The 22,572-nt window shown below is 36.1% G+C and overlaps 1 protein-coding gene and 1 long non-coding RNA gene across 2 annotated transcripts in view; one reads left to right on the top strand and one right to left on the bottom strand.

Moving 5' to 3' along the window:
* LOC140328982 (uncharacterized) overlaps positions 1 to 874 on the bottom strand; it is a 119,723-nt gene extending 118,849 nt beyond the window's left edge. Inside the window, exon 1 of the long non-coding RNA XR_011920379.1 lies at positions 817 to 874. This is a non-coding gene — a long non-coding RNA (uncharacterized lncRNA). The remainder of the gene's footprint in view (positions 1 to 816) is intronic.
* Positions 875 to 9,129: 8,255 nt separating this feature from the next.
* LOC140330097 (uncharacterized) lies at positions 9,130 to 14,099 on the top strand. Its single transcript, XM_072410437.1, has 3 exons — positions 9,130 to 9,237; positions 10,448 to 10,584; positions 11,667 to 14,099. Exons 1-3 carry the CDS (start codon positions 9,180 to 9,182, stop codon positions 12,180 to 12,182), a joined length of 711 nt encoding a protein of 236 aa, XP_072266538.1. The 5' UTR covers positions 9,130 to 9,179; the 3' UTR covers positions 12,183 to 14,099.
* The last annotated feature ends 8,473 nt before the right edge of the window (positions 14,100 to 22,572 follow it).

Below are 22,572 nucleotides of genomic sequence, written 5' to 3'. Positions count from 1 at the left end.
GTACAGTCACAGAGCCTTAGTAAATCATAGGTGTGTTTGGTTTTTAAAGAATGGGTTTGAAACCCAAAACACAATTTTTTTTTACCATCAAAGCATGGTAATAGGTAATAGCCTGGGAAATACATGAAAAAAGGAGTCTACGGTTTATCTATTGCCAGAAAGCTCTGCAATTCATCATATCAGAACATTCCAACATCTTTCAAAGCACTGTTTTGTTTACAACTCTGTGGTTAATTTTTATTTAAAAAAAAAAGTTCATTTGATTGTGCTACCCTAGTAACATCACTCCACTGCCCAGCATTATATTTAGTCTACAGATCCAGTACATCAATTAATACGTGTAACCATTTTAGGTATTTCATTGGCTAATAGAGGTTATTTTTGGAGAATTAACACCCTGCTCTGCAAAACAGTATTAATGGTGCTGCTAATAATGGCTACATATATTTTTGAAACCTATAAAACAAATATATGAAGGATGATATTGCTGAACTTTCCATTTGAAAATGCAAGTTTTGTTGTTGCTAAGGTTATCTTAACAGTCTCCAAGTAAAGTAAAAGTAACCATTTTGGGTAGTTATTTGTAAAAAGGATTTTGTTCCTAGAAATATTTCTTATGTGTCAAAGCTGTTAAAGCAGAGGATACATTTTGACTTATTCTACTTTAAACCACGCTAACAGTTTTCATTTTATTTGGAACTCCATTAGTGACAGTTCAGGCCTCAGAATCTGAAGTCTGTTTGCCTGCTACAACAAATGCAATGCCCTCCTCCTGTTGAATTACTAATATTTTTTTTTATATTCTTTTATACTCACTGTCCTCTAGTAGTAGACCGGAGCTAACAGGAGATAGCAAACCTCACCAATGGAGTTCCCAAGCAATTTAAACTCAGTAAATCCAACAGACTTCCTTTATAACACTTATATTACCTTTGATTGGACTGACCTTTTAAGCCCTTATAAAGCAGGAGAAACAAAGTTCTCTTTTGTTTGTGTTTTTTTTAATCTTGGTTGATCTTACATTTGTTTTTCTGTATTTAGATATCTCAGCTGTGGATATGAAGGTTGAAGTAGTAAATGTGTATTTTAGTTCTGTAAATTTCAATACCACACTGCATTGGGAAGCTGTGTGTGAAACTCCATGCACATATGAAGTGAAATACAGGGCGTAAGTAGACCTCTTATTCTGTTCTGCCACATATAGTTTTTAATAAAGTTAGAATTGTGTAGAGCAATAGGCATATAGGCACAAGTTTTAGAATGTTACATTATTGGTATTTATTTAAAAAATATTACCTAGGTTGTGAAAAGACATGTATATGGCAGAAGAGAGATTGGTTAAAGTTCCTTTGTGCAGCAAATCTCAACAGAACAATACTAGGCACTCTGCTCAATTAAAGCTTAATACAACCCAAAACACTGTTTTTCATTTTGGTAGAGTGAAAGGGTTCTAGATACTTTCCAATGTATTTTTTATTGTTGTGTCCCGGTAGGGAGGTATGGCATAACTTTCCTGGTGACGCTATTTCATGCATTAAACCGCGTTGTGTCATTCACACAGGAAGTGTCAATCTACCCAACAAGGTAACAGGTAGCAATAAAAATCAAAGATGAAGCAAAAGAAATGCAAAGGTTCTGCCCTGATGGGAGGTGCAATGTCTGTGCCCAGAACAATGAAGAGCCAGTAAAACACTCACATTTCTTTTGCTCTATCTTAGATACTACAAATAGGGGAGGGGAGAGTGCTGTGATATCTTTATGATTTCATGTAAGCAAAACAACTATTTCTACTTCATGAAGCCAGAGCCCATAAACACCATTGTTCTCCAATATCAACAAAGGTCACAATTTCATGTTCTGTTGGTTAGTGTTGTCCTTTGAACACATCAAGTTCTTGTTTGGCAACAATTAGTACCCTATTTGTAAAGTAAGTGGATTATACTCAAAGCTGGTTTGTTCATTTTTAAAGAGGCAGCCACCTGGGAAGATCGCCAATTTTCATCAGGATTAACACTTGAACTGGTAAAAGATGGTGATTGCCATAATTATAAAGTACATGGACCCTATTTTTTGCCTATATAAAGTGGAGAATACTATAGGCTCAGTTCGGGATATTGGTTGTATTTGTTTGAAACGCCCAGACTAGCACTTTTACCACAACTACTACATTTCAAAATGTATTGATCATGGCTGCGATGTAAGTTTGTATTAGCTGATCACAACTTTAAAAAGTGTTAATCTCTTTAAGTTCCTCTATTTAAGTGAATGTAGCTTCTGATTGCCGATTTAGGTTTTGTGAGGCCAGTCACACTTTTATTAAGAGATGATAAAGTGGCAATCTGTCGCCTTTCAAATCCTTCTTTTTATTTAGGGCAGACTATTTTTAAAACGTAAGAATAAAGACACATTGCAAACCCTATTTTTTCCCCAGAAGAATTTACTATAATATGAAAATCTCTCTATGGGCTCTATTTATAAACGGAATCAGGCATTTTTTTCAACCATTCCCTGATGGGAATCAAATACTGCCATTGAAACACATGGATCTGGAAGATTCCCACCAGGGAACGTTTGAGGTAATGTCTGGTTTCTTGTTTAATAAATAGACCCTTATGTATACGAAAAAACCGGGACACAAAATACAGATATGTTCTTCTTTGTGAATTACAGATATGGAGATGAAGAATGGACAGATAAACCAGACTGTAAAGGTACACAGAACTTCTGTAATATGACTGAAGAAACACTACAAAAAGAGCATGTTGAGAACAAGATGCAAGCAGCTGTAAAAGCAAACTCAGGGAACATATCTTCTCAATGGATAAAGAGCAAGCCGTTTTTATTTTGTGTTTATATAGCTCCGACACATTACGAAGTGCTTTACAAAGTCAAAGTTGAGTTCAGTATTACAAAGTATCATTTTGAAAAGGTTCTTTTTTTTTTAACTTTATCTAAATAAAAGAATAATATTGTTTAGAGTGTAAAAACCCAAGATGCATGGGGAAGTGATTTAATTACCTACCTTCCTTCTTCCTTTCTACAATGCCACATAGGGCTGTCTGAAAGCAAACAATTTCTCTTGTATTCTTTATTTAAAAAAGTTTTAATGCTCTGTGACACAAATATTATGGGTGCAACCCGTAGTAAATATTTATTTATAAAATATTTATTGTGTCTTACCCCCCTCCCCCTTAGATTCCTGTGGGGTTCCATAAGCAAGATGAGACACTGCAATTAGCATCTCAACTGCGGGCAAGGATGGTTGCAGGTGGTGAGGAAGTGGTAACCACATTACAACCTCACCACTCTTCTAAACAATCTTCTTTCTCAGTGATGAACAACTGTTAAATGAGAATTATACTGAACCATTGAGTTCTTTTTTCTAGCGGATTATCTAAAAATCTTTGGGTAATCTTTATATAATACAAAACAAAATTATGAAAAGCAATTTTTAGGATTGCAAAACAAATGGTATCAATTTAAGGATAAATGCCTAGTAATTAAAACAAATATTCATTGAAAATAAACTATACTATATCATGTAGGCCCAGTCAGTCCTACTGGAAATCTAAATTATTAGCATTTTTAATCACATATGTTTTTTGTATTTTTTTCTAAACAAAATTGAATTGGTGTCACGTATGAGAACATATTTTCTCTCCTCAAGCAGTTCTTCTTCTATGTTAAATTCCTAGTCCACTAGTATGATTTGTTGTCCTGAACCCATTTTTATTTAAATCCAGCCCTGCCCTAATGTGGCAAAATATACCGTTAAATCTAATAAATCTAAGGAAGTATTTACTTCCATTAAACCCTCAAAAGATTTGCAGACGTTTAGCAATAACTGGCTTGTCATCTGCTGTATTGCATTCAGAAAGATAAGATAACCGTGTTTACTTAATATCAGGGGTTAACTGACAAGTGTATATTCCTGTGATTTATTACAAAACCAAAGTATGAAAATACGTGGGCAGAAAAAGAAATAGGAAAACCTATACCAACATTATAGGCTTTGAAAAAAATAACATTTAAAAGGACTATAACAATTTTACCTAATATCACAATTGAAAGTCAGTAAGAGGTATGGTGTCCATTTGCTGTAAGACATTTATATTGTTATTGGATGTAACAGTGTTTGATGGCTTCTTTAGGAGTGTTCCAGACCTGTTTCATTATGACAGCCAGTTCATTAAAATTTCAGGCCTACCACTGACTCACAATATTAGCTCTACAAACTACATGTCAAACATGTTTAATGGAAACAAACCAGGTCAATGAGTACCTTGTTATGTCTAACAAGTGCACCTAATCCATTTTTCCAGTGGTGTTGGCACTTTGAATTGCTGCAATTTTGTATACAGCAGGGCTTCCTATCCCCTGAGGTCCAGGCCTGTCTCTAAACTAAACTAGTGAATACATATCTGAAAGGAATATTGTAAATACTCAAATCCCACTGCACACCTTTGAATGCTGTTCTTTTCAGTCTTGCTCCTAAGTATGCTGTGCTTGGTGGTTCCTTACTGCCCACTGCCTCATCACTATTGGCCTGCTGTGAAGTAGGGGGCAATGCATGTTTTATTTATTTATTCTTACAAAATCTCTTTAAGGGTTCTCAAATCTCTTTCTATATAAATGAACGTCTACCTCTCTATTGGCCTGAGTTAGTAGTACCCTCATTCATTTTTCTGCTAAGCACAGAAACATGCTTAGGAGCCAAGATTGAGCACCCAGGGTTTTTGTTATTAACAAAGACTTTTACTTTGAACTTTAATTTTGATGAGTTAAAAAGTCCCCTTAGTGTGAACTACTGCATTACATTATTGGACAAATTTCCGAATTGTTACCTTTCCCTGTTATGAAAAATCTTCTTGATTAGAGATGGCCAGTCTGTTTAAATTTTTCAAACCCACATTATACAGCAAATGTCATGCCAAATGACAGCAAAAGTCTTTGGGAGATGAATTTTTCAATTACATTTCAGAGCTTATCGGCAAACTACTATGAAAACGTCATGTGGAGCTGGTACTGCCATGGAGGGCATAAAGAAATATAAAAACATGTTTTAAAAAAAATACCATATGGCATTTTCATGTGCCTTAGAGGGCTAAATCTGTAAATACCATGTTTTGGGTTCCCTAAACTTATATCTTTTTGTGTTCTCCTTAGGTCAGTAAAAAACTTCAGTTTTAGACACACCTTTATCAAGACAAACAGCCTTTGTGGCCAGAAAACGGAAAATGGAATTTGGACACTGTCCACCCTGGGAGACACTGTCCGACCAGGGAGTTGTAATCAATGATTCAATTTTTGAATGGTCTAAGGTTTTTAGTGGTGTACCCCAGGGTTCAGTGTTGGGACCTTTACTGTTTACTGTTGGGACCTTTACTGTTTGGGTAGCCAAGTGGCAAATGACATTTCATATAGATAAATGTAAAGTTATGCACTTGGGGGCTAACAACATGCATGCTACATACTGTCTAGGGGGAATACATTTAAGGGAGTCAGAAATGGAAAAGGATCTGGGGGTTCTGGTAGATCATAGACTTAATAACAGCATGCTCAGCTATGAGGAGAGATTAGCTGAACTGAATATATTCTCTCTTGAGAAGAGACGTTTAAGGGGGGATATGATCACCCTGTATAAATATACAAACCGTCCATATAGAGAACTCTCCTCCCAATTATTTACTTTGAGAACATAACAAAGAACACAAGGGCACTCTTTGTGTCTGGAAGAAAATAGGTTTAATCTCTGGATAAGGAAGGGATTCTTCACTGTAAGGTCTGTGAAAATGTGGAATCGGCTTCCTCAGGAAGTAGTTTCAGCAACTTCTATAGATTGCTTTAGGAAAAAGCTGGATGCTTTTCTAGAAGCACAAACTATAACTGGGTATTAATGTTTTAAAGTAAAGATAACAGTTTCTATTGATCCAGGGAATATCTGATTGCCTCATGGAATCAGGAAGGAATGTTTTTCCCCTGTTGAAGCAAATTGTACCGGGGCTTTTTTTTTTTTGCCTTCCCCTTGACCAACTATATCTTATAGGGTTTTATATCTGGGATATGTTTATTTCCCTAGTGGTTGAACTTTATGGTCTTTTTTCAACCTAACCTACTATGTAACTATGTAAGTGACAGGCAGAAGGTCACTGTGTAAAGATGCTGATAGTAACTGTTTATGCAGGGGAACAATCTCCAAGCAGGTGTAAAACTGAAATGAAAATGAGCAAAAATAGCTACAAATCAATCTGCTGAATAGGCAGTGTCCTTGGAAAGTCTTTCCATATGAAGCTAGGCCTCACTAGAAGTACATTAGTACTCCTTACTTATTCTCCGAAATAATTAAAGTTACATAATAATATGCCAACACCACTAAAGCTAAATTCAACCTAGAAATTTAAAACGAATGAGCAGGAAGGTTCTGTATTGCAGCAGGGACATGCTATGTCTCTCTGTAAACTTCCCTATAAATTACACTGAGCTCCTCATGCACAGCTGAGTGTACAATCCCAACAAACCTGTCTGCCCACATGCCTAAAAGTTACAACATTCAGCTCTGGCCAATCAAGATGTCCGAAGTTCCCAAACCCAGGGGAAGACCAGGTGAAGATATCAGTAAAGGAGTGAGGATAGCCTGTCCCTTCCTCAATTATGAACCTGTGTACTTGCATTTTTTCAAAGTTTTTTTTTTCATTTAGTTACACTTTAAAAAGAACTTTATTGAAATAAAAAAAAAATGGCATACTGTTTTTCAAACAGAAGTTATTTTATGCCACCAACGTCAATCATGCCTCCAGCAATGTAAGTCCATTATCAATCAAAGACCATCTACTGCTGCTAAATGACAGATTTCCTGCAGTGAGGTAATAGTGCAGGGATACCTTGAGGTATTTCTGCACATTTATTTTGCGAAAGGAGTGCTCAAGGTTACCATTTACGGTCATTGGGTTGTGATAATTAATTTACATAGCTGGATGACATAATTTATGCTGGATCTACTTTTGGGGACATAAACTCTTTGTGTTTTTAGTTTGATAATGGACTTATCTCTTATCGATTGTAATTACTATAGTTTTTTAACTACTTCTGGGAGTGGGTAAGGAGGCACTAATGTACTAACAGTTATAAAATAATAAGGTATGCTTATTAGGAGACACTAAACTCAAAAAAGCCAAAAAAAAAAAAAACACTTACCTTTATTCTTGCAGGGGAGTCTGATCCCTCCAGGGGTGTCCTGCATCAGGTCCTGCCTGCCCTCTTCTCCTCTTCTTCCGGGTTCTTCATCCTACATCACCCGACCCAGGCGCTGGATCGGGTGACGTAGAATGGAAAAAAAAATTTGACCATCTCACTGTGCATGCTTAAAAAAAAGAACAGCCACACCAGTCCATGAAAGCCTGAGTCCAGTCCTCCTGAAATGATCCCCACAGTACTGCTTAGGGATGCCTCTGCCCGATAATGGAATTTGGTTGCCTAAAGAGACAAATGTCGAATAAATGTCCTTCATAAGTCCAATATAAATAACAGCTATTGTCATGTTTATGGGTTTGTTTCTTATGTAGGAGCTGCAACAGCTCTACCTGTATAGGCTCCTCTTTGGAAATAAGATTCTAAAATTTTAGAGCCAAGCACACAGGACATGATAAGTACTTGCATTCTCGGGACCTTTCCTGGAAAAGAATAACAACGAATATTCATTTCTGAGGTTAAAGTGCAGAAATGTACAGTTTTTTGTTCCACAGACTGTGACAGATTTTTATACTTAGGCTATGTCTGCAAAAATACACTCTAAGAGTTTGCACATTTTCATTCTGATGCTCTGGGAATGCATGTAGCTGATTTAAGCATTATTTAAACTAAAAAATGCATAACTATTTAGTAAAAGTTTACATCTGCATTCACTTTTTGAATGTAGATGTTATTATTTCAGTCCATTTACTCCTAATTGGACAGGTTCCTTCTGGTCAGGCTGCTTACTCCTTCAAGAATTCATGTCAATAAAGTATCATAATTACAATGTTTTTGCTAATTTATCTAGTTGGTAAGAGGGGCGCTGATACCACATTTCGGGGACACTGATTTTTGAATGGTACTAAACCATTAAAAAATTAATGTCTGTTTTACAGTATTACTTTACAAGTGGTAAACCATTGCAATCAGCAGAATGTCATCTTTTTCTTGACTATGGTGAACCCAAAATGGGGTTTCTGTGGATAACTACAATTTTATGAAATGAGTAATATATTTTGGTAATGTGGATAATTGACCAGCAGAGGGAGACAAAGTGCCTTCCATAAAATTAGATTGCTGAAATACTTTTACAACTTATTTTTCAGCATATTTTCTCTAATACTGAAAGATATGTTCATTACAGCAGTACTATACCATTTTCTATCTTTTTTGTAGCCAAGAGGTCAAACTACCACAGTTTTTTAAAATAACAAAGTAAATACATGAGATTAAAGTATATGAAGTGCTTTTGTGCAAGTACAATGTACCTCCCAACAAGAAGGTGGAGGTGCGCACATTCCCATTTTGAGGCAAACGTACATCTCTGATATTTTATCAAATAAACATGATAGACAAGTATAATATGTGAAAACAGAATGTTTTGCATTTCCACACCTGCTGTACATACCTCTATGAAGATTAGCATCAGCAAAAATGTGTACTATTCAAATAATCTATGAAAGGTACAGGGTTAGAGAAAATATCACCTGCCTTAGGGTAAACACCTCCTTTTATTAAAAGGAAGACTGTACTAAGAAAAATACGTAGAGGATGTTTGCCGACTACATTCTGAAAATGTTAGTTTTATGGTCATCTCTGACTTTAATGCTTGGGGTAATGCAGAAGCAACCAAAGTAAAAGTAAAGTTAAATTTCTTGTGGGTCAGTGGTTTCAAAATTAGATCAGTAGTGCAACCAGCTAACTACTATTTTCAAAAGTAATGTGATCTCCATTTTACCTTACTTGTGGTTTTGGTTAACCTTTGTCTGTCAAGAAAACTTTCCTTTATGCACATCTGTGATTTGATTTATTTTATTACTGAGGTCGTTGCTTCCCCTCGCTTCCCCTCACCTCCCTTTTGTTTTTAGTTACTATGGACTGATGTCACAGAGCAGAGCATATGGAAAATAACACAACTACCTCCTGGTCATTACTGCATCAGCGTACAGATGATGTTTGAGGAAAAAATAAGCAACTCAAGTCCAAGTGTGTGCGTTGACCTAAATGGTGGGTAAACTTTTATGTCTGGGTGTTTAAATATGTAAGATATCTGGGGTTGCTATTGTTACTTTTTATTAGTACATGCCAAGAGACACAAGTCTAATCACAAATTTGTATTCATTTTTCAATGGACTATACACTAATTGACAATGCACTATTTTTTTAGCACCACACCTAATTTTATATGTTACTGTGTGTTGCATTAATGCAGTTCAACGCATGTTTTACAAAAAAAAAAATTGTGATGGGCCATTTAAACTCTCAAGATCCAAATCAATGATGGGTCTTGACAATGCTGCCTAGGTATTAATTCCTTTACATTTGTCTCTAAAGTTCACCATACACTCCTATCATTTCCCCCATCGCTAAAACACTGGTGACGTCTACATGTACGTAGAATATTTCAATAGGACTAGTGTTGGTGTTTGAATTCGGGTTTTCCCTATATTCGACCCGAAAATGGCAGTTCCAATTCGTGCAGACCTGACCCAAAAAACTTTGTGTTTAAAAATATGTTTAAAACAAAAAAGGCGAACTCCAGATGAACTCTTAATGGAGTTTCTGCATTGAGAGTTCATCTGAGTTCAGTTCCCATGGTCACCGGGCTGTACTCATCATTGATAAGTACAGCCTGGGGAGCGTGGGAACGTGCAGTCACAGCTGATAGGAGGCATAGGAGTGCTTCCACTCAATGTGACTGCAGATGAACTTTCAATGGAGAAACTCCATTGGGAGTTCATCTGCAGTTCCACTGCGATCCCCAAACAGGAGGATTCCTAGGGATGCAAGCTGTCACCTCCGCTCCCCTAATTGCTTTTGAATTTTTACACAATCTTGAAAAAAAACCAAATCCCCCCCACATAGACTTTAATGGTGTTCCAATTTGGCGTACGATCACCCGAAAAATATCGAGCTATTCGATCGAATAGCTGCTGAATCAAACACTCAGCTGTTCGATCAACACTAAAAAAGACACAATGCACACCTCAGCCCTGCATAAACATAAAACAATATCATATCTTACGTAAGTGCAGAGGTTTCTGATACTAATGAAAACAGCTAATAAAAAGGATAAAAGATTTAGGTATTTCAATTTCATGATGACATTCTCTTGTTTGTTTCCTCCATGTAACATCACAAACATCAAAACTGTATTTAAAACTAGTACCAATAATAGGAATAACATTTTTTTTGCTATACAATCTCTATTTTACAGACCTGGTAACCAAAGAAGTAATTTTGGGATCTGCCATTGTCATATGTGTTTCTTTGATAATAGCTGGAATTCTAGCAGTGTATCTTATTGTGTTTCGGCAAATGTTACATCCCAAGACCTATCTTCCTTCCAATCTGGTAAGTATCTTGCATATTTTATCCAATAATAATAAATTAAACTTTTACTTTACACATCCCATAGCAACCAGCATCTGTACCTGGTAGTTTCTAAAAATGAAGGTTTCAAATATGAGTAATGACATGCTATAAAATCTGATTTTTTAATTGTATGTCCATGTTGGTACACCTTAAATAAAAAAAAAAAGAACCACAAATATATATTTCCTTGATATCCTATGACCTCGTGGCGCATCACAAGGCCGTTCTTGCTTACATGCGAGAAAGGCCCGATTCGCAGCAAGATCGAAATGAAATATTTTGGTCGCTCATCCCTAATGCTAAGCTTGTTGGTAATCAGGATTGCATGCCTCCCTATTTTTACATTGGTTTTAGTCACAGCCTGCATTGTCACTGTCACCCACAATTTAATGTGTTGGAGCTAGAGGTAGGTTATGAGGCTCTGTAAAAGCCCAAAACTAATACCAGAAATGTTGCCTGCTAGAAGTGACACCTCCTGGGGCATAGCCTATTCATGTCTTCATTTTAGAGCTTTGGAATGGTTCATAAATAGGGATTATAGCTGCTGTACATGAAAAGCTTCCTAATATTTAAGCTGAACCTAAAACAGATATAAAACACAAAAGTGACTGCAGTCCTTTAATCATTAATACATTCCTAATTACAGTATATTTAAATGCAGGCAGTGTAATTATTTTATTGAACTTGGAATCATCCTCTTGCAGTCCCTGTAGAATAGCACTTAGAGAGGGACAGAAGCAGCACAAGCAACCAATCAGGCATGTTGAATTGCATATTGTATGCCGGAAGAGACTTTAAAATGGCAGGGATGATCTTATCAGTGTACTGCTTCATTTATCACTGTCCAGTCACAGACTGGAAGAGAGAGGAGAGCTTTAACAGAAGGCAGATCTGCAATAGAGTGAGACTAGATCCCTTCTATAGCCAGATAGAGCTATGCTATGTGAAATATTAAGGACTGAAAGGACAGAAATACAAATCACTTTGGCAGGTAAAACCCATTTTTTGTATGTGTATGTGTGTATTTTTAATATTTTCCATATATTTTCTGCTTTCAATAGATATTTAATGATGTAAAAACCAAATCTAGTGCTAGCGACTACAAATCCGAAGATACATTTTTGGCTTCCTCAATATTTGAAGGTATGGAATTTTATAAACACTCACAGGAATCTGATAACAGTGACGAGAATTCACAAAATAAACGATATGTCTCAACTGAAACTCAACTGAGAAAAGGCTACGTTAACTTCCGTCAGAAATACACTGATCCCAATGTTACCTTAATCAAAACCGTGGAACTTAGAAATTCAACTTATGGTGCAAATGCTGCAGAAGACTGTCTTCTGGACTATCCAAGCATTTGGATTTCACAAGAGCCTAAGTATACAAAGACCAAAGATTGTCTTCATTATGGACACATTTGCAATGAAAATGATTACTATAATGACCTAACAGCAAGTGAGGAGGGCTTCAAAAAGCCAAATCAACCATATTTCAATCAGGAAGAACAATCTCTGTGTTTATACATTAATGATCAATTTCAGGCCTATGGCAACATTTCTGGCAATGCCTAAGGTTTTGTCTTTGTCCACTAAAATATAAAAAAAAACAGATTTGTAGGAAATACAAGAAAAAAAAATGCATTGCCTTTTATTGTTGAAAGACATTACACTATTTATAAAGTAAAGAGTAACATGATCTTAGGAATGTTAGATCTGTCTGGTCAAACCAGTCTGTCTGGTATTACAATATTTCAGAATTATAAATGAACAAAAGTTTTATCTGATATGAAAGCTTGACAAACCGGGTTAGGAATACCATTCAGATATATACTAATTTCTGCCCATTATCTGGGGAATATGAACAGAAGTGCATACATCATCAGAGGTCAGGGATGGATATCTCCTATATACATAATCATATACTTTTATAGTGCATTCATTTTCCTAATTATTGTAGGGAACTTACCCGTCCTGCGAGCCTGCGGCATCCCTGGGGATCACAGCCGGAGAGGGAGATGCCGCTGCAGAAGGCAGCATAGCCGAGGCTGCTGCCCTGCTCGCAGCGTGTCTCTCCCTGCAGGCGGAGGGATCCGTTCTAGCCGAACTACTGTTCCGCCAGGCGGCATCCCCAGCATCCCTATGGACGTGATTACAGAAAGTCCTGTTCTCAGCACTCCTGTGGATATGCAAAGTAGGGCACGTCCCAGGGATGCTGTGGGAAGAGGTGCCTCGCGTGCCTCTTGTACCCCAATCAGTTACCCTCCAATCAAATGGCGCCAGGTGGCACAAGGTCATTGGGCAGTCTGGCCATTTAGGAAGAACCTTTCCTGAACACCATTGCCCGCTATAAGCCTCTGTGAGTACAGTGTGCTTGGGTGCGTTCTCTGTGTCATTTTATAATAACCTGTTTTGTCATTACCATAGCGACCTGGTCTGCCCTGACCTCGAATTGTTCCTGACCTGTCTCTGCTTTACCCCTCTGTGCCGCTTATTGGACTAATCACCTAAGATTAACCCTGTCTTGTTTTATGACTACCAATAAAGCTTGACAAAGGATTCTTGGAGTTGGCTGTGGTTTGTGTGTCCAGGCAAATTACAGTTATAAAGTTATCAGTTAGGGAAACACTGGGTTGATTTACTAGAGGGGTTAAGGTCATTCACTTAGCAAAGTGACATATCACTCTATAAGCCTAATTTACTTAGCATAGTGAAAACACTGAAAGTTCGTGTAAAGAATATCTAATTCACATGACTGAATGGTTGGAGTGACTAAAGTTCAGTTGATTAAGTAAGCAGGAAGAAATATCTCTTGCAGTGGAATGTTTCACCTTACTGAGTGAACAGTTTAAATGCCATTTGTTCTGAGCTTTTAGCTTTCATAACTTTACTGCTGCAATTTGCTGTGTAAAGGAGCAACAGTCTGATGGCTTGTTCCATTTCCTTGTTCTATGAAAATGACTATAGGGAGCAGCTATTGTGTCAGCATAATAATCTTTTTGCAGCTCTTAACAAAAGCCAGTTCCAGTTACTATAGTTGCTTTGTACACATTGTCAGATATATACACTTTTATTGTGTATTAGCATATGTATATGTATTGTTTTACACTGCTGTGTAAAAGCACTGCACAGCAAAGACGTACATTTTTTAACCAAATTCGCTATTTCATTATATAGGAGCCCCAAAAAGGCTTAAAGCTGTAACCACCCAAAAAGTTTGTTTACTAATAGGGTCCTAAATAGTTTATACATCTGCCAGGCCTGAGATCAGATAACAATAAAGAGGGGAGACAAAAAGCAGGCTTTTGAAGCAGTATTTTTTCAAAAGTGTATTGGGTTTAATAATGTGTTCAAAATATGAAATTAAATAAAGGAAAACTTCTTTTTAACAGAAACCCATTGTGCTAGATTCATATTCTAGACATAGTATTCCTACTGTCACCATACAAGTAATTTACAAGTTTAGTAAACAATAACAAAAAAGACTCAAAATCAATTACCTGAAGAACTTCAATGTCTATTTTCCTGACGTGTTTCACCCAAATTGGCTTTCTCAGCGGATAGAGAGACTTGAGTTTTAAGGTGCTGGAAAAAATACAATAATAATAAAATTTAATGCAATACCTTCCAGAAGTTTTAACAAGGTTAAGTGATTTATCAATACTGCTGAAGTTGTACAAGTATGTGCATCCATCAAAAGTTTTCATATATCATGAATACAAAAGGTATTTAATATTACTGAGTATATTCATGTTGACATATGGTTTCCCAAACAAACTTCAAGTTACTTGTAAGTCAGAGCGTAATTAAGTTTCAAGTACTTATTACAATACTATATGCTCTAATATAAGGACGTTAATAAGTGGAAAAACTTACTGTAATTTATGGAATTTTCCAATATAATTGATAGAATTAGGAAGAGAGATGAGCTACGGCGTATGTTGAAGATCTAAGAGAAGTGATTTTATAGGTTATTAAATAACATTGATTAGTGTAATGTTATAAAAAGAGTATTAAAAGTATATAATAAGAAATAAACTTACATCAATATCGATAGGAGGTTAACCTGTTCTATAGGTCTTAGCTCTTTGATCATGCTTAAATGTGCATCAAGGGAATGAGTTTTGTTGCAGACACCAAAATTCATCTGTTATATGGAACAGAAATAAGTTATTAAAATGGATTAAATGATGTTGAAAAAAGATGGTGACGCATAATGTTCCATGTAAGATATAAGTGTATATCTTACCTCACAAAAAGCTGAGAGTTTAAGACGTTTGACCATTGGTGGTTGAGAAAACTTTATTCTTTGAAAACCTTTGAGGGTACCTAGGGATGGGGATTGGAAAAGAGGAGAGGTGGTATCTAGGAAAAATAATTGGATGTTACAATTTGATGGAATGGCACTAACAAATAAGTCAATAGTGTATTTTTGGTAATGAGTATAAAATATAAAGACTTACTGTTCCAGTTGATGGTAATTATAATAATAAGTAGATGATAGGGTTGAGAAGGATAACAGAAACAAAACTTTCTGTTTTTGTTGGTAAGTGAAAGGATTGGAAAGTAACGGTTTGTATCTAAAAATAAAAATATATAAAATAGACTCTAAGTTTCTATTTTTTATATATTAGCATTGTGCAAGTGTCTGTGAAATAGCTTGGAAGAGTTTAAAGAAGCCAGGGACAGTTCTGGCGGATAAATGGTCATATATATAGCTTTTTCTCTTCCCTCCTTATTGTTATATCCACTTAAATCTACATTTCTGGCCTGGTGCACTTACAGTTGCCAGTGTAAACATTGCTTTGTTTACAACCTGCCTGTCTGCACTGCAGTATATTCAGAGCTATACACAGCAGGACATAGCTAAATCTGTACAAAGTCGCCTTTCTGCCTGCAGCTTTTTTCATCAGTACGAAAATCCAAACTCATGACCTAGCACTGAAGACTTTCAAACAAATAAGCATGTATAGCAGCATATAAACAAACATAATATGTTACCATAAAAGTACCATTTTATGTGTAAACAGATTACAATTGTGTAAATAGTTTGTTAAATTTGATTTCCTATCTGAAAATAAGCTTATGTTTTGTTTTTGTTTTTTGCGTTTTTCATTTGCTGTAAACTGTTTTGTTAGGAAATAAATTCTTCTTAAATATTTTTTATACCATGGTATGTTTGTTTGTTTTTTTTCACTGTTATTTATGTTATCTACATTATTTCCTAAATTAGTAATATCAAGGAGTCTGTTTCTAAATTAGAAAAGTGTATGCATCTTGGATGAAATTAATATGCATCTTGTGCTCATTTGCAGCCGTGGTTAATCCTCCGGAAGGTTTGTTTTTTGCCAGCTCCTTTCAGCTGTGTGAGCATGCACTCTCCCTATACAGCTTACAGTGACACTGGGTTGCCCGCTGGACATGTTGGTCATGCACTCAAGTTAGGGAAATGTGCTTTCCCAGCCCTTGTCTCTAAACCCTGCACCCTCTCTGTGTTAAACTTCACCCTATCTGGATCATGATTTCTTGATTTGGAGTATTTAAACCAGGACTGCTCATAGAGTTTTGCTCCTGATAGTCTTTAATCCTGTAAACTGCTGGGTTTGTTTCTGTCAGTTTTGCCTTCTACCGGACTCTTCTAAATTGCTGCCACGTCATCTGCTAGACATAGCCACTTTTTCAACACTGACCCCTGGGTACCATTTCCCCTGGCTGACCACCTCTTGTGTTTGGCCCTTTATTATTATTATTATTATTGTTGTTAATAATATTATTATTATTATTATTATTATTAATAGTAATAATATTAATGAACAGGATTTATATAGCATCAATATATTACGCAGAGCTGTACATTAAATAGTGTTTGCAAAATCAACACTAATAATCAAATGGCACTTTGAAAATGTTTCTCCTTTTATTAGGTGTTTTCAATTATTTATTAGAACATTTTTAGGAGTTCTGCAAACACCTACACATGTGAACTGTAGTAACTATAGGATACTGTCCTATAGTAATGGAGTTTTGACTTTCAAATATTTTCAATCCGCATAAACACCATCTTGGGTTTTAAAACCATAAATTGATTGGTAAACAAACAACCATGATTTTATTTAGACCACAGTTTAAACTTACATTGCAAATCTTATCAGCCACAATATTTGGATACTGAAAAATCACCAAGGTTTGCTTGACAGATATAGGTGTAGGGGACTGGCTTTTTCTATCTGCTTGCTGAGTTGTAACTTTGTAAATTGCAAATAAAGTTGTTGAAGTGTTTCCTGCCCCTGATAGTGGCCTTAGAAACCCCATCAGAGATCACTTAAAAAATGCAGGAAGTACAGGGACAGAGATGAGAACATTTGCTCAGCCAGGGTAGGTGTCTGTGTGTAGTGCAGTATAATATTATTACCCTCTGTATTAATGGGGTATATGTGATATCTTTTGTCAGAGATCACTTTGGGATATCCCTACTGTCAGTGTATCAGCTACATACACAAATATATATTTGCCCTTTCAGTTATCTTTGCTGATCTGCGTCCCCTGTCTAGTTACATCTAGCATAGGTTAGGCATCCGATGGCCCATAGGTAGCAGAGGTCCGGTTACATTGGCAGATTAGTGTGATTGCTAGGGTGGTAGTGCAGATAGGTTGTTCCTGAACTCCAGAGACTTTGCCTGCATCCCTGCAATCCAGGATCACAGCATACACAGCCCAATTGTCAAAGGATTTCCTTGCTGCTGTTTCCAGGATCATCTCATGAGGACATATTTGCTACAATCAACTCCAGAGTCCTCTGCAACTCATCCTGACACTGATCATTACTGGAGGTATTTGTGTTAATAGACTATATATATACCCGGGTATATCTGTGCACAATTCTCCTCAGGACTCTGCTACGTGCTTGATATGTGTACGCATTGATGTTTATTGATTGTATATATTGTTATTACTGTTTTGAGATAAAAAGCTTACAAATACTGCAACCTGTGTGTTCATTTAGCTGCAATAATTAATGTTGCATGCTGGGTGTAATGGTTCCTCGGATTCTGTTTTATATTTCTATTATTATTTCTGGTTAATGTCCCAGGAAGGGAGCCCCTCTGCTAACAGAGACCCTGTCCTGGGTGGAGGCACTGCCAACTTTATTAGTATCCTCACTCTGCCACATAGCGAAGGCCCAGGATCCTCTCTGTTATCTACAGGTTAGCGCCATAGCCTGGTTTGTGGGAGTCATTTACATGACCCCCCCCCCCCCATAACAGGGCTACATCTGGCTATATGCCATGAGAAAAAAGAAGATACTTTAACCTCGCTAGCGGTTAATTTCTTTCCAGTTTTATATGTCTAAAAGCGGTACATTGTTTTTCGTGAAAATTTATTTTATAGTATAATATAATAGTATGAGTATTATAAAGTTTGAAACACAAAATAATAATAATGTAAAAACAATAAATTGAATAAATTAAAAAAATCTATATATTTAAAAAAAAATGTTTTAATTTTTTTAAATTAAAAAGAAAAATACACATTATACTCATACTATTATATATACTGTAAAATAAATGTTCTTGAAAACAATGTACTGCTTTTACACATAAAAATCCACTGTATTGCATTCAATACAGTTTTTTTGTATTGAATGGATTTTGAATTTCCCTCCCCGCCCCGCCGGCAACGTACACACACACCAACGTCACCGGAAACTCCCCAGTGACTCATCGCGTGCAAGGTAGAATGAAGTAGAAATAAGATGGAGATCGAGGTGCTGGACGGCGCGGGACGCCGGCGGATCAGGTAAGGCTCTATTTACTATTACCTTCCCATAGGTTTACTTACCCCGAGTGTGACTCGGGGTTACTACTTTTAGCAACTTTTTTCCACCCACTTGGGGATACCTCTAGGGAGGTTAATAAATCACACACCAAAATACATTGCAGTATGGTAGCCATGAGTCGATATTCTGTAATGTTTTAGTAAACTATCTGGACTTCTACTCAATCATATTTTTAAGGGGGGAAAAACCCTACCTATTACTTACTCTTCTTTTCACCTTCCACTCAGCAGTTACTCTAACATACCTTGGGTATTTTGCCTTTATATAATTATACCCTAGTTAGTAATTTGCAAAATGCACTAACCATTTATCTTTAAGGTGTAATGATAATGTTGTACCTATAAATTGCAGAACTATATACTGCCAGTACCTACTTCTATCTGGTTATCCACGTTAATGATATGTTAATTCATCATTTTAATAAATATAAGTGCAGCAGAGAAACAAGTTGCTAGGAGTTCAGCTTTAAAAACTGTTACTTGTATAATTATTTGTTTTCTTTTAAAGTATCAGTCTTGCAGAACAAATATAAATCCTAAATAAAGGCTATTTTGCTACACATCAGCACACAAGGCTTGATTCATTAATTATACTTTTGTTACTCAAAGTCCAAATACAAATTAGCATGTACAGCCTAAAGCTGTGAACACCCACTATAATTTTATGCCTCTAGAACATTGGTGGTCAAGTTGAAAATTATACAGGACCTCAAGTGCAGCCCCCTAGATATATCAAGAGACCCCCAAACTAGAAGCATATGTTATTATTTTCAGATGCATTAAGATATACAAAAAAGGAGTGAACTGTAACATATCTCAATACCTGAAAATATTGATTTTGCTGGTCTGATTGGATTATACAGCAACATATACTGAAGAGAAAGTTGTAGTAAAATAAGCCCCATCATTATTGTCAGTAGCCTCAATATTAACCCCATATTAGTGTTAGTAAATATGCACACAGTATAGACTAGATGATTCAGGATAATTTTATGCTCAAAATGTGTGTGGTGGTGGCGGGCGGGGGGCTTGGGTGATTTTGCTCATCTCTATAATTCTTTATCACAACCTTTCGGCTTCCTTAATTTTATAAATATTGGACATTAACACTTTAGGATGCTCTAACAAACCCAAACAATCACAGACAGGGCTCAGCAATAATACTATGTTTTTGTAATATCATTCCAAAATTGTTTAGGTGTTCATTTCACTGCCGCATACTGTACTATAGTCAGCAACCAGTAAGAGCTTCAGGAGACAAGTGTTGGTTTATCTTTGGACCTGAAAACACAGTGAATCCACAATTAATGAGACTTTTAAGGCCAGATCCTTTCTGTGCGATCAACTCTGTGTGGGAAGGATCCCGTTGGGTCGCCCTCATTCAGGACTATTATGTAAGTTACTTTATGTGTTTGAATTGGATGCTAAACAAACTGAACTTATTGGGGTGGTTTTGACATTCGAAATCATGATTCTATGTTTATGTAACTACCTTTTATAATTGTAGATCTCCTGTTTTTCTGAAGAAGAAGAGTCAATTCCATGAAACACATCGAAAAGTTGGGACATCCGCACATTAACCTCCCTAGCGGTTCATTTCTTTCCGGTTTTTATGTCTAAAAGCGGTACATTGTTTTTCATGAAAATTTATTTTATAGTATAATAAAAATAGTATGAGTATAATAAAGTTTGAAACACAAAATCATGTAAAAACAATAAATTGAATAAATTAAAAAATCTATATATTTAAAAAAATGTTTTTTTAACTTTTTTAATTTTTTTTTATAAAATACACATTATACTCATACTATTATATGTACTGTAAAATAAATGTTCTTGAAAACATTGTACTGCTTTTACACATATAAATCCAATATATTGCATTCAATACAGTTATTTTGTAATGAATGCAATACAAATGGATTTTGAATTTTCCGCCCTGCCCCGCCGGCAACGTACACACGCACCGACTCAGTGTACATGTACACACCGACTGGAACTCCCCGGTGACTCATCGTGTGCAGAAGCCGGCCGGAGGAAGAAGAAAGAAGACGAAGATCATGGCGATGGACGGCGCGGGACGCCGGCGGATCAGGTAAGCACTCTATTTACTAACCTTCCATAGGTTTACATACCCCGAGTATGACTCGGGGTTACCCCTTTTAGCAACTTTTTTCTACCCCAAGTCACACTCGGGGTTACCTCTAGGGAGGTTAAAGGGGTATCCCACTCAAGAGAGTTTTATTGACACGTGAAAAATTTTTTTTTGTATTAATTGTTCCATTTTTTTATAAATTGTAATAAATAAAGTTTGAAATATTTGAAAAGATCTCAGACTGTGTAGAATGACCTTAAAAGTCCCAATAAGGATGTGTTTTCTGTCTTAGGTTAGGGATGTGGCCAGGTTGATTTTTACCTATTGGGAAATATTAGCTTTCATACTATTCTCTTTGGACCTTGAAGGAGGAATTAAACTGAAGGGAGCATATTCTGGCTGTGTAGGCAGCTTTAAAACTACATTTTACAGACCATTACACAATTTTATAGACTACCTTTACTATTTTTACTGCTATGTATCTTGGAACTTTTTTTTTTTTTTTTAAACAGTCACTGACAATCTGATGTGTTGCCTGTTGCAGCCATGAACATAAAGGCAAGGGTCTGTAATACAAAAACCAGTGTACAGAGTACAACCCAAAATTACCGCCTTTTCTCAGTATAACCTCCCAAACCAGAAGCCCCCACAGTACAGACCTCCCAAAAAGCCCTAAATCCCCCCACTGCAGGCCCTTTTCTAGATGTCCTTCAAAAGAGGCATATACAGGAGGATATGTAAATATAATGGCTATAGTCAATTTAGAGGACTTAGTGCAATATCATTCACTTTAAGATCATTGCACAGGACAATGGAACACTCTGTCTGATTGAAGGGAGCTTTAACATCTTCAAACAGAAAGGCTTCTCTTAAGGGCTGTAAAAATTTGAAGCAAACTCCCATAGATAGCTCTTCTCTAGCTCAGTTGATTGTTTAAAAAGGGTGAATGCATTCCTAAATAAACAGATTATAAAGGGCTATAAACATTTAAAAAGTACTAAATGTTATACATAAAATAATATTGTTAATCCATGGATCCAATCGCGTTGTTTAGGAAATATGTTTGGAAAGGTTTTTTTATAGACAATACTTTTTTTTGCCTTCCTTTTGATCATCTCTTGGTTTAGGGTTCTGTCATTTTTAATTTTAATTATATTTTTTATTTTATATATTGATTTTTATTGGTTGAACTCGATATGTTTGTGTTTGTTACATAATAACCAAATGTTTTAATATTATTACTAATAAACAGTATTTATATAGCGCCAACATGTTATACAGTGCTGTATACTAAATAGGGGTTGCAATTGACAGACAGATACAGACAGTGACACAGGAGGAGGAGAGGACCCTGCCCAGGTTTACAGAGAGCCTACAAGAATTCGATACATGTTTACTGGTATAAAGGAGATTTTAGTTTAGTTCTGTAACAAGTAATTTAGGTGTCAGAAGCCTAATAGTTGTGGTCTTTATGTGATAAGTGTCTGCTAAAATACAGAATGCCTAGTACATATAGTGGAAAACCAGATCTAGTAGTGGTTCAGCTTTAGATATGTGTATCTATGTTTACTGTGGTTTAGTAAAAGCATGCACTCTCATTTTCTCTTGCTTGAAAGGAAGTAGACAAAAATACTTGATAAAGGTATTTAAAGAATTTCTATTGTTTTTTTCTGTGTTGTTTCTATATTACCTCTTTACAAATAAAATAACACTTTCCAAGTTATTATAATTTCACATATATCAAGTTGCGGTAGTGTTCTTCAACAAGTGCACAGTCTTTAAATAGGAATACCGAATGAAGTGTGACAGAATTTGCTGTTTTATAAACAGACACATAATTGCAGAGTAAATCTAATCTATTACTATAGCATATATCCATTTTTTAATGGAGAACCTTGTCTGGGCCATAATTTTCATAAAGGCGTATTTTTACCTTGCTCCCATTTCCCCCTCTGCAACATCGTTTCTCATTCATTCCCAAAGGAACTCCCTCACTGCTTCTGTTTCACAGACCCTCTATCACCTTGCTGCAGC

The sequence above is a fragment of the Pyxicephalus adspersus genome, chromosome 4 (genome assembly GCF_032062135.1).
Source record: "Pyxicephalus adspersus chromosome 4, UCB_Pads_2.0, whole genome shotgun sequence".
NCBI lineage: Eukaryota > Metazoa > Chordata > Amphibia > Anura > Pyxicephalidae > Pyxicephalus > Pyxicephalus adspersus.
Note: the sequence above shows the minus strand (reverse complement) of the source record. Positions and strands in the feature narration are given on the sequence as shown.